Below are 12,500 nucleotides of genomic sequence, written 5' to 3'. Positions count from 1 at the left end.
ATCATAATCCTCCTTGCCCCGTCCCTAACCCACCTTGAGCGAACCCCAGGGCTCCGAACACGCCCAGTTTCAGGTCTGTGTCAATCTGGGTGCCGTTGATGATTGGATCGTCGGCCCAGACGCTAAGCCAATAGTTGTAGGCGAGGGAGGCGGCCTGCTGGAACGCATACAGGAAGACTATGGGGATGATCAGAGCCAGACCGATGGTCCTGAAGTACTCCACATACATCTCTAGTTTCACCTAGAGGGAGAGGGAGAGAGAGAGAGAAGGACAAAGAGAGAGAGAGAGGACAAAGAGAGAGAGACAGAGAGAGAGGAGAGAGAGAGAAGGACAAAGAGAGAGAGAGAGAGCGAAAGAAAGAGAGAAGGACAAAGAGAGCGAGAGAGAGAGACAGAGAGAGAGAACACAGTAATTACTTCAGTACTCACCTTGCCTATGTTGGCCTTGTCTGTAGTCTGCCAGTAGGTATGTGTCAGTACTGCACCATTCACATCGTCTGTAGTCTGCCCAGTAGGTATGTGTCAGTACTGTACCATTCACCTTGTCTGTAGTCTGCCAGTAGGTATGTGTCAGTACTGTACCATTCACCTTGTCTGTGGTCTGTCAGTAGTTATGTGTCAGTTCTGCACCATTCACATTGTCTGTGGTCTGTTAGTAGGTATGTGTCAGTACTATACTACTCACCTTGTCTGTAGCATGTCAGTAGGTATGTGTTGGTACTGTGCTACTCACCCTGTATGTAGTCTGTCAGTGGTTATGTGTTGGTACTGTGCTACTCACCTTGTCTGTAATCTGTCAGTAGTTGTGTCAGTACTGTACTACTCACTCTTCCTGTGTTGGCCTTGTCAACCTCTGTCAGTTTCCCCAGGACTTCCTGCTTCTGGTCCTCTGTGTCTGAGATGGCCTCCATGGTCTGAATACTGGCACTACTCATCATGTCTCCACTGAGAGAGAGAGCGAGAGAGAGAGAGAGAGAATATAGAAGAGAGAGAAGATAGAAGAGAGAAAATAGAGAGAGAGAAAGAGAAAAAATAGAGAGAGAGAGAGAGGGAGAGAGAAGAGAGAAAATAGAGAGAGAGAAAATAGAGAGAGAGAGAGAGAGAGAAGAGAGAGAGAAGAGAGAGAGAGAGAGAGCGAGAGAGAGATAGATAGAGAATAGGTAAAAATGAGAATTGGTAAGACCTGCCCCCCCAGAGAGCTTTCTTGGAGCAGTGTTAAGCTGTCTGGCTCATGAACCTGGTACTGCCAACCCCAAATACCACAGCTAAGATGAACCCTCCTGTTGGCGACTCTCATTGTGTTTGTTGAAGGTCAGGAGTCATACCTAATGAGCTGCTCCTGAGAAAGATCGATGGAAAAGTCTGTCATACTCAGACGAGATACCGACTTCCTGGTTCCTGTAAACAACAACAACAACATGATGTCAGCAGAGTTTAGACATGGGTCCTTCCTGCCTTTCAGATGAAGGCTCAGTTTGGTAGTAATATCATGACAGAGTTCGGGCTAGGTAATGAAATGAGGAGCTCAGTTTGGTAGTAATATCATGACAGAGTTCGGGCTAGGTAATGAAATGAGGAGCTCAGTTTGGTAGTAATATCATGACAGAGTTCGGGCTAGGTAATGAAATGAGGAGCTCAGTTTGGTAGTAATATCATGACAGAGTTCAGGCTAGGTAATGAAATGAGGAGCTCAGTTTGGTAGTAATATCATGACAGAGTTCGGGCTAGGTAATGAAATGAGGAGCTCAGTTTGGTAGTAATATCATGACAGAGTTCGGGCTAGGTAATGGAATGAGGAGCTCAGTTTGGTAGTAATATCATGACAGAGTTCGGGCTAGGTAATGAAATGAGGAGCTCAGTTTGGTAGTAATATCATGACAGAGTTCAGGCTAGGTAATGAAATGAGGAGCTCAGTTTGGTAGTAATATCATGACAGAGTTCAGGCTAGGTAATGAAATGAGGAGCTCAGTTTGGTAGTAATATCATGACAGAGTTCGGGCTAGGTAATGAAATGAGGAGCTCAGTTTGGTAGTAATATCATGACAGAGTTCAGGCTAGGTAATGAAATGAGGAGCTCAGTTTGGTAGTAATATCATGACAGAGTTCGGGCTAGGTAATGAAATGAGGAGCTCAGTTTGGTAGTAATATCATGACAGAGTTCAGGCTAGGTAATGAAATGAGGAGCTCGGTTTGGTAGTAATATCATGACAGAGTTCAGGCTAGGTAATGAAATGAGGAGCTCAGTTTGGTAGTAATATCATGACAGAGTTCAGGCTAGGTAATGAAATGAGGAGCTCAGTTTGGTAGTAATATCATGACAGAGTTCAGGCTAGGTAATGAAATGAGGAGCTCAGTTTGGTAGTAATATCATGACAGAGTTCGGGCTAGGTAATGAAATGAGGAGCTCGGTTTGGTAGTAATATCATGACACCACCGATCAAAGCAATATTATTGACCAAACGTTCATATCCTTTTGTTGCAGGATTATTTTGCGGCGACAATAATGGTCAAATTAAGATCCTACACATGTAGTTTGTTTTGAATTAGCATCTACTAAACACCTCTCTAGCCAATCGAAACACTGCTTGATCACCAGGTGGTTGTAGCCTGTTGAATGTGTTCCATCTCACTCCTCACCTCTGTGTGAGCGCTCCTTGCGCTCGTTCCCGGCGAAGAGTCTTATGAACTCAGCGAAGGCCCCGTCCCGTGCCATCAGCTCCAGGTAGGAGCCCATCTCAGTGATCTCTCCCTCCACCATCACCAGGATCAGATCTGCCTGGGGCAGGAAGCTCAGACCGTGGGTCACCAAGACACGAGTCTGAAGGTTTAGAGAGAACACATGGTAGTCTGAAGGTCTAGAGAACACATGGTAGTTTGAAGGTTTAGAGAGAACACATGGTAGTTTGAAGGTTTATAGAACACATGGTAGTCAGAAGGTTTAGAGAGAACACATGGTAGTCAGAAGGTTTGGAGAGAACACATGGTAGTCAGAAGGTTTAGAGAACACATGGTAGTCTGAAGGTTTAGAGAGAACACATGGTAGTCTGAAGGTTTAGAGAACACATGGTAGTCTGAAGGTTTGGAGAGAACACATGGTAGTCAGAAGGTTTAGAGAACACATGGTAGTCTGAAGGTTTAGAGAGAACACATGGTAGTCTGAAGGTTTAGAGAACACATGGTAGTCAGAAGGTTTAGAGCGAACACATGGTAGTCTGAAGGTCTAGAGAACACATGGTAGTCTGAAGGTTTAGAGAACACATGGTAGTCTGAAGGTCTAGAGAACACATGGTAGTCTGAAGGTTTAGAGAGAACAGATGGTAGTCTGAAGGTTTAGAGAACACATGGTAGTCTGAAGTTCTAGAGAACACATGGTAGTCTGAAGTTCTAGAGAACACATGGTAGTCTGAAGGTTTAGAGAACACATGGTAGTCTGAAGGTTTAGAGAGAACACATGGTAGTCTGAAGGTTTAGAGAACACATGGTAGTCTGAAGGCTTAGAGAGAACACATGGTAGTCTGAAGGTTTAGAGAACACATGGTAGTCTGAAGGTTTAGAGAGAACACATGGTAGTCTGAAGGTTTAGAGAACACATGGTAGTCAGAAGGTTTAGAGAACACATGGTAGTCTGAAGGTTTAGAGAACACATGGTAGTCTGAAGGTTAAGAGAACACATGGTAGTCTGAAGGTTAAGAGAACACATGGTAGTCTGAAGGTTTAGAGAACACATGGTAGTCTGAAGGTTTAGAGAACACATGGTAGTCTGAAGTTCTAGAGAACACATGGTAGTCTGAAGGTTTAGAGAACACATGGTAGTCTGAAGGTTTAGAGAGAACACATGATGGTCTGAAGGTTTAGAGAACACATGGTAGTCTGAAGGTTTAGAGAGAACACATGGTAGTCTGAAGGTTTAGAGAGAACACATGGTAGTCTGAAGGTTTAGAGAACACATGGTAGTCTGAAGGTTTAGAGAGAACACATGGTAGTCTGAAGGTTTAGAGAACACATGGTAGTCTGAAGGCTTAGAGAGAACACATGGTAGTCTGAAGGTTTAGAGAACACATGGTAGTCTGAAGGTTTAGAGAGAACACATGGTAGTCTGAAGGTTTAGAGAACACATGGTAGTCAGAAGGTTTAGAGAACACATGGTAGTCTGAAGGTTTAGAGAACACATGGTAGTCTGAAGGTTAAGAGAACACATGGTAGTCTGAAGGTTTAGAGAACACATGGTAGTCTGAAGGTTTAGAGAACACATGGTAGTCTGAAGGTTTAGAGAACACATGGTAGTCTGAAGGTTAAGAGAACACATGGTAGTCTGAAGGTTTAGAGAACACATGGTAGTCTGAAGGTTTAGAGAGAACACATGGTAGTCTGAAGGTTTAGAGAACACATGGTAGTCAGAAGGTTTAGAGAACACATGGTAGTCTGAAGGTTAAGAGAACACATGGTAGTCAGAAGGTTTAGAGAACACATGGTAGTCTGAAGGTTTAGAGAGAACACATGGTAGTCAGAAGGTTTAGAGAGAACACATGGTAGTCTGAAGGTTTAGAGAACACATGGTAGTCTGAAGGTTTAGAGAGAACACATGGTAGTTTGAAGGTTTAGAGAGAACACATGGTAGTCAGAAGGTTTAGAGAGAACACATGGTAGTCTGAAGGTTTAGAGAGAACACATGGTAGTCAGAAGGTTTAGAGAACACATGGTAGTCTGAAGGTTTAGAGAGAACACATGGTAGTCAGAAGGTTTAGAGAGAACACATGGTAGTCTGAAGGTTTAGAGAACACATGGTAGTCTGAAGGTTTATAGAGAACACATGGTAGTCTGAAGGTTTGGAGAGAACACATGGTAGTCAGAAGGTTTAGAGAACACATGGTAGTCTGAAGGTTTAGAGAACACATGGTAGTCTGAAGGTTAAGAGAACACATGGTAGTCAGAAGGTTTAGAGAACACATGGTAGTCTGAAGGTTTAGAGAGAACACATGGTAGTCAGAAGGTTTAGAGAGAACACATGGTAGTCTGAAGGTTTAGAGAACACATGGTAGTCAGAAGGTTTAGAGAACACATGGTAGTCTGAAGGTTTAGAGAGAACACATGGTAGTCAGAAGGTTTAGAGAGAACACATGGTAGTCTGAAGGTTTAGAGAGAACACATGGTAGTCAGAAGGTTTAGAGAACACATGGTAGTCTGAAGGTTTAGAGAGAACACATGGTAGTCAGAAGGTTTAGAGAGAACACATGGTAGTCTGAAGGTTTAGAGAACACATGGTAGTCTGAAGGTTTATAGAGAACACATGGTAGTCTGAAGGTTTGGAGAGAACACATGGTAGTCAGAAGGTTTAGAGAACACATGGTAGTCTGAAGGTTTAGAGAACACATGGTAGTCTGAAGGTTAAGAGAACACATGGTAGTCAGAAGGTTTAGAGAACACATGGTAGTCTGAAGGTTTAGAGAGAACACATGGTAGTCAGAAGGTTTAGAGAGAACACATGGTAGTCTGAAGGTTTATAGAGAACACATGGTAGTCAGACTGCATAAATCAGAAACAGCCTTAGGCCGGGATTCAATACCAGTGTGCTTTGTCAGCGATGCTAGTTTTAAAGGCCCTGTTCACAATGAGACCACATTCACAGTAAATGCTGCAGATGTTTACTGCCCTGTTCCCTGAAATGACTTTTAATTGGAGTATTGTCCAAATCTGAGATCATATTGAATACCAGCGATACAGCAGAGAGTTAACACACACACACACACACACACACACACACACACACACACACACACACACACACACACACACACACACACACACACACACACACACACACAGACAATGAACACACAGACACTGAACACCCACCCAAACTGAACACACAGACAATGAACACACAGACACTGAACACACAGACACTGAACACACACCCAAACTGAACACACAGACACTGAACACACAGACACTGAACACTTGTAGTTTGTGTCTTTATGGAACGTTTACACACATGAATGTTGAACACACCACTGTTGTCTGTTAAATAATAACCTGGTCTTTGAGCAGTCCTTCAGAACCAAACACCCTCTCGAAGATGTGTTGACCCACGTGGGCGTCGACGGCAGACAGAGGGTCGTCTAGGAGATAGACGTCAGCCTTCCTGTACACGGCCCTGGCCAGACTGACTCTCTGCTTCTGACCACCTGATAGATTCAGACCCTGGGATGGGGAGGAGGAGGAGGAGAAGGAGTGTGAGGGGGAGGGAGAGAGAGGGGAGGGAGGGTGAGGGTGAGAAGGAGTGTGAGGGAGCGGGAGAGAGGGGGAGGGAGGGGGGGAAGAAGGAGTGTGAGGGAGAGGGAGAGAGGGTGAGGGAGGGTGAGGGGGAGAAGGAGTGTGAGGGAGAGGGAGAGAGGGGGAGGGAGGGGGGGAGAAGGAGTGTGAAGGGGAGGGAGAGAGGGGAGGTAGGGAGGGAGGGAGAGAGGGGAGGTAGGGAGGGAGAGGGAGAGAGAGAGGGCGAGGGAGGGGGAGAAGGAGAAGGAGGGAGAGGATGGGAGGAGGGAGAGGGAGGGAGAGAGAGGGGGGGAGGGACGGGGAGGAGGAGAAGGAGGAGAAGGAGAAGGAGGGAGAGGATGGGAGGATGGAGAGGGAGGGAGAGAGAGGGGGGAGGGACGGGGAGGAGGAGAATGAGGAGAAGGAGAAGGAGGGAGAGGATGGGAGGATGGAGAGGGAGGGAGAGAGAGGGGGGAGGGACGGGGAGGAGGACGAGGAGAACGAGAAGGAGGGAGCGGATGGGAGGAGGGAGAGGGAGGGATAGAGAGGGGGGGAGGGACGGGGAGGAGGAGAAGGAGGAGAAGGAGAAGGAGGGAGAGGATGGGAGGATGGAGAGGGAGGGAGAGACAGAAGGGAGACACGGAGAGAGAACATATCAGTTAGTGGCCAGACTGACTCTCTGCTTCTGACCCACTGATACGTTCAGACTCTGGGGAGAGAAAGGACAACCTTGATTTAATGATTTGTTTCTCTATCTGCAGGATAAAACCTTCATGAGGTAAAGTAAACTACACTCATACAAGTAAATGAACGAATGAACGGACGTATACATGAATGAACTAATGAATGAATGAATCAACTAATCAATCAATCATCTGATCAACCAATCAAACAATCAGGGATCACACAGTAAAGAACAGGGATGTTAATGAACCTTCTCCCGATCTAACCCTAACCCTAACAGTAACCTTAACCTTAACCCTAACCGCCACCAGACTTGCTCCTGTGCTCACAATCTCCCTGATCTAACCCTAACCCCCACCAGACCCCCTCCTGTTCTCACCTTCTCCCTGATCTAACCTTAACCCCCACCAGACCCCCTCCTGTCCTCACCTTCTCCCCGATCTAACCCTAACCCCCACCAGACCCCCTCCTGTCCTCTCCTTCTCCCTGATCTAACCCCCACCAGACCCCCTCCTGTCCTCACCTTCTTCCCGATCTAACCCTAACCCCCACCAGACCCCCTCCTGTCCTCCCCTTCTCCCTGATCTAACCCCCACCAGACCCCCTCCTATCCTCACCTTCTCCCCGATCTCAGTGCCGTCTCCAGCAGGCAGGATCTCCAGGTCTGGCAGCAGGGCGCAGGCCTCCACCACTCTGTGGTACCAGCTCTCCTTCCTCTCCTGACCAAACACTATGTTGTCTTTCAGCGTGGCATTCTGGATCCACGCCTGCTGAGGTACATAGGCCACAGAGCCCTGGAGAGAGAGAGAGAGAGGGAGAGAGAGAGAGAGAGAGAGAGAGGGGGGAGGAGAGAGAGAGAGAGAGAGAGAGAGAGATAGTGGGAGAGAGGGAGAGAGGGAGAGAGGGAGAGAGAGAGTGAGGGAGAGAGAGAGATAGTGGGGGAGAGAGTGGGGGAGAGGGTGAACGAGAGAGTGGGGGAGAGAGAGCGAGAGAGTGGGGGAGAGAGAGCGAGAGAGTGGGGGAGAGAGAGCGAGAGAGTGGGGGAGAGAGAGAGATAGAGAGGGAGACACAGAGACACAGAGAGAGAGACACAGACAGAGAGAGAGAGACAAGAGAGACACAGAGAGGGAGAGAGAAAGAGACAAGAGACACAGAGAGACACAGAGAGAGAGAGAGAGAGAGATGGAGATCAAGAGGGAGAGAAGGGGGAGAGAGAGTGATAGAGAGAGAGAGAGAGAGAGGGAGAGTCAAAGAGAGTCAAAGAGAGACACAGAGAGGGAGAGAGAGAGACAAGAGAGACAAAGAGAGACACAGAGAGGGAGAGAGAGAGAGAGACACAGAGAGACATAGAGAGAGAGAGAGACACCAGGTAGGTGATATTAATTATCAGGTAGAACAGGAAACCAGCAGTACTCTGGGCCTCCAGGAATGGAGTTTGACACCCTTGTACTAAGGTATTGTAGCAGTACCTACCTTGACTGAGACGTGACCACTCCTCTTCTCTGTCTCCCCAAGCATGGCTGATAGCAGGGAGGACTTCCCACTCCCGACATGTCCCACCACAGCTACCAGAGACCCCTTCTTCACCCTCACGTTGATCCTCATCAGGCAGGGAGGACCTTCCTTAGACCAGCCAAACGTACCGCTGTCTATCACTACCCCATCACCATCTGGTAGGGAGAGTGAGGGAGGGAGGGAGGGAGGGAGGGAGGGGGGAGGAGAGGGGGAGTAAGATGTGGATAGAGAGAGAGAAGAGGGTAGAGGGGTAGAGAAACCGAGATATGTAGTAAAAATAAAATAAAAACGTAAACATCACAGTTTTGAGAGAAACCCTTTTCCATGTCTGTCTGTCTGTCTGTCTGTCTGTCTGTCTGTCTGTCTGTCTGTCTGTCTGTCTGTCTGTCTGTCTGTCTGTCTGTCTGTCTGTCTGTCTGTGCGTGCGTGCGTGCGTGCGTGCGTGCGTGCGTGCGTGCGTGCGTGTCTGTCTGTTCCCACCAGGGCTGTATGGTTCTCTATCTACGTCGTCAGGTTTCAGCTCATCCTGGCACAGGAACTTTCCCAGACGCCTCAGAGAGACAACGGCCTGCACACACAAACACTTTCATGAAAGACTTTTCAAATGATTTTCCAATCATCCGTTAATGATATACCTTTTGCCAGGGCCACATTGTTTTGTTTGGTCCCTTAGTGATGACATCACCGTGACCCCTGACTGACCTGCATGGTGGTGCTCATAGCGAAGGGCAGCTGGCTGAGGGGCGTCTTCAAAATGTGGATGAGAGCCATGGAAACGAACACCTTCTGGGCGTCGAGGATGTTCCTGTCGTCGACGACGACGTAGACGCCGAACATGGAGAACGCTATCTGTAGGAGCACAGGTCATGGTTATGACAGCCTTATGAAGGGTTATGTAGCCTTATGTAGTAGTCTCTTATGTAGTCTCAGGTCAGGAAACCGGTTCGGAGTTAAGTGGAGATGGAGATGGCGTATTGATAACGTATTGATAGTGACATCTGTAATGTTTATGACAGGCTTACGAAGGCTCTACGACAGGTCGTAACTCACCAGGAAGGATGATGAGTTGAAGGAGGCGATGGAGATGGAGTAAAGGACCTGGGATCTCTTCAGGGCATTGAGTTCTTTCTCCCGGTAACCCAGAACCCTCTCCAGGAAGGCCTGTTCCCAGGCGTAGAACTTCAGGATCTTAATCCCACTCAGGATCTCATTCATCAGCTTGATCCTGCTGTCTGTATAACACATCTGGACTTCCTGGAAACACCCACCCGGGAACACAGAGTAGGGAATTAGTACAGAATATGGAATTCAGAACACTGAACATGGAATTCAGAACACGGAATATGGAATTCAGAACACTGAACATGGAATTCAGAACACGGAATATGTAATTCAGAACACTGAATATGGAATTCAGAACACGGAATTTGAAATAAGGAATACTGAATATGGAATTCAGAACAGTGAATATGGAATAAGGAATACTGAATATGGAATTCAGAACACTGAATATGGAATAAGGAATACTGAATATGGAATTCAGAACAGTGAATATGGAATAAGGAATACTGAATATGGAATTCAGAACAGTGAATATGGAATAAGGAATACTGAATATGGAATTCAGAACACTGAATATGGAATTCAGAACACTGAATATGGAATAAGGAATACTGAATATAGAATTCAGAACACTGAATATGGAATTCAGAACACTGAATATGGCATAAGGAATACTGAATATGGAATTTTTACCCCCAAGCCATAAGACTCTGAACAGGTAATCAAATGGCTACCCGGACTATTTGCATTGTGTGCCCCCCCAACCCCTCTTTTTACACTGCTGCTACTCTCTGTTTATCATATCTGCATAGTCACTTTAACTATACATTCATGTACATACTACCTCAACTGGGCCGACCAACCAGTGCTCCTGCACATTGGCTAACCGGGCTATCTGCATTGTGTCCCGCCCGCCACCCACCACCCGCCAATCTCTCTTTTACGCTACTGCTACTCTCTGTTCATCATATATGCACAGTCAATTTAACCAGATCTCCATACTACCTCAATCAGCCTGACTAACCGGTGTCTGTATGTCGCCTCACTACTGTATATAGCCTCTCTACTGTATGTAGCCTCTCTACTGTATGTAGCCTCTCTACTGTATATAGCCTCTCTACTGTTATAGCCTCTCTACTGTATATAGCCTCTCTACTGTTATAGCCTCTCTACTGTATGTAGCCTCGCTACTGTATATAGCCTCTCTACTGTATATAGCCTCTCTACTGTATATAGCCTCCCTACTGTATATAGCCTCTCTACTGTATATAGCCTCTCTACTGTATATAGCCTCACTACTGTATATAGCCTCTCTACTGTATATAGCCTCTCTACTGTATATAGCCTCACTACTGTATGTAGCCTCTCTACTGTATATAGCCTCTCTACTGTATATAGCCTCTCTACTGTATATAGCCTCTCTACTGTATAAAGCCTCTCTACTGTATATAGCCTCTCTACTGTATATAGCCTCTCTACTGTATATAGCCTCTCTACTGTATATAGCCTCTCAACTGTATATAGCCTCTCTACTGTATATAGCCTCTCTACTGTATATAGCCTCTCTACTGTATATAGCCTGTCTTTTTACTGTTGTTTTATTTCTTTACCTACTTACTGTCCACCTACTACCTTTTTAAAGAAAGGTTAGATAAATCAGGTCAATTACATCTGTACAGTTTTACGCCATAGAGGATGTAATAACGCCACAGGGAACACAAGTCAGCATGCCTGGTTAATAACGCCACAGGGAACACAAGTCAGCATGCCTGGACATTACAACAGTGTTAGTACACAATGACAAAGAGCAGTGTGTGGTTGGATGCCCTGGTTCCTCACAACACATCCCAGCCTATCAGAGCAGTGTGTGGTTGGATGCCCTGTTTCCTCACAACACATCCCAGCCTATCAGAGCAGTGTGTGGTTCCTCACAACACATCCCAGCCTATCAGAGCAGTGTGTGGTTGGATGCCCTGTTTCCTCACAACACATCCCAGCCTATCAGAGCAGTGTGTGGTTGGATGCCCTGTTTCCTTACAACACATCCCAGCCTATCAGAGCAGTGTGTGGTTGGATGCCCTGTTTCCTCACAACACATCCCAGCCTATCAGAGCAGTGTGTGGTTGGATGCCCTGTTTCCTCACAACACATCCCAGCCTATCAGAGCAGCGCTGTATGAGTTACTGTGTAACCATGGAAACCACACATGGTGCATGTAAAGTCACATTAGTTGATCATCAGCCGCTTATCAAGTCTCTGACAGGGTCCTGAGGGGGACTAAGGAGAGTCTCTGACAGGGTCCTGAGGGGGACTAAGGAAAGTCTCTGACAGGGTCCTGAGGGGGACTAAGGAGAGTCTCTGACAGGGTCCTGAGGGGGACTAAGGAGAGTCTCTGACAGGGTCCTGAGGGGGACTAAGGAGAGTCTCTGACAGGGTCCTGAGGGGGACTAAGAAGAGTCTCTGACAGGGTCCTGAGGGGGACTAAGGAGAGTCTCTGACAGGGTCCTGAGGGGGACTAAGAAGAGTCTCTGACAGGGTCCTGAGGGGGACTAAGGAGAGTCTCTGACAGGGTCCTGAGGGGGACTAAGGAGAGTCTCTGACAGGGTCCTGAGGGGGACTAAGGAGAGTCTCTGACAGGGTCCTGAGGGGGACTAAGGAGAGTCTCTGACAGGGTCCTGAGGGGGACTAAGGAGAGTCTCTGACAGGGTCCTGAGTGGGACTAAGGAGAGTCTCTGACAGGGTCCTGAGGGGGACTAAGGAGAGTCTCTGACAGGGTCCTGAGGGGGACTAAGGAGATCAGCCACGTATCAAGTCTCTGACAGGGTCATGAGGGGGACTAAGGAGATCAGCCACGTATCAAGCCTCTGACAGGGTCCTGAGGGGGACTAAGGAGATCAGCCACGTATCAAGTCTCTGACAGGGTCCTGAGGGGGACTAAGGAGATCAGCCATGTATCAAGCCTCTGACAGGGTCCTGAGGGGGACTAA

The 12,500-nt window shown here is 47.2% G+C and overlaps 1 protein-coding gene across 2 annotated transcripts in view; it reads right to left on the bottom strand.

Moving 5' to 3' along the window:
• The window catches only part of LOC110539044 (multidrug resistance-associated protein 1), a 58,889-nt gene that overhangs the window by 26,016 nt on the left and 20,373 nt on the right, over positions 1–12,500 (bottom strand). For both annotated transcript variants that reach the window (XM_036939399.1, XM_036939400.1), the window contains 10 exons: positions 9,502–9,705; positions 9,154–9,300; positions 8,932–9,019; positions 8,410–8,606; positions 7,554–7,730; positions 6,034–6,201; positions 2,638–2,818; positions 1,326–1,398; positions 828–945; positions 34–241 (listed from right to left, as the gene is read on the bottom strand). In XM_036939399.1, coding sequence (XP_036795294.1) covers positions 34–241; positions 828–945; positions 1,326–1,398; positions 2,638–2,818; positions 6,034–6,201; positions 7,554–7,730; positions 8,410–8,606; positions 8,932–9,019; positions 9,154–9,300; positions 9,502–9,705 — 1,561 coding nt within the window. The remainder of the gene's footprint in view (positions 1–33; positions 242–827; positions 946–1,325; positions 1,399–2,637; positions 2,819–6,033; positions 6,202–7,553; positions 7,731–8,409; positions 8,607–8,931; positions 9,020–9,153; positions 9,301–9,501; positions 9,706–12,500) is intronic.

The sequence above is a fragment of the Oncorhynchus mykiss genome, chromosome 12, assembly GCF_013265735.2.
Source record: "Oncorhynchus mykiss isolate Arlee chromosome 12, USDA_OmykA_1.1, whole genome shotgun sequence".
NCBI classification, from domain to species: Eukaryota; Metazoa; Chordata; class Actinopteri; order Salmoniformes; family Salmonidae; genus Oncorhynchus; species Oncorhynchus mykiss.
This window is presented reverse-complemented; position numbering and strand designations above follow the sequence as displayed.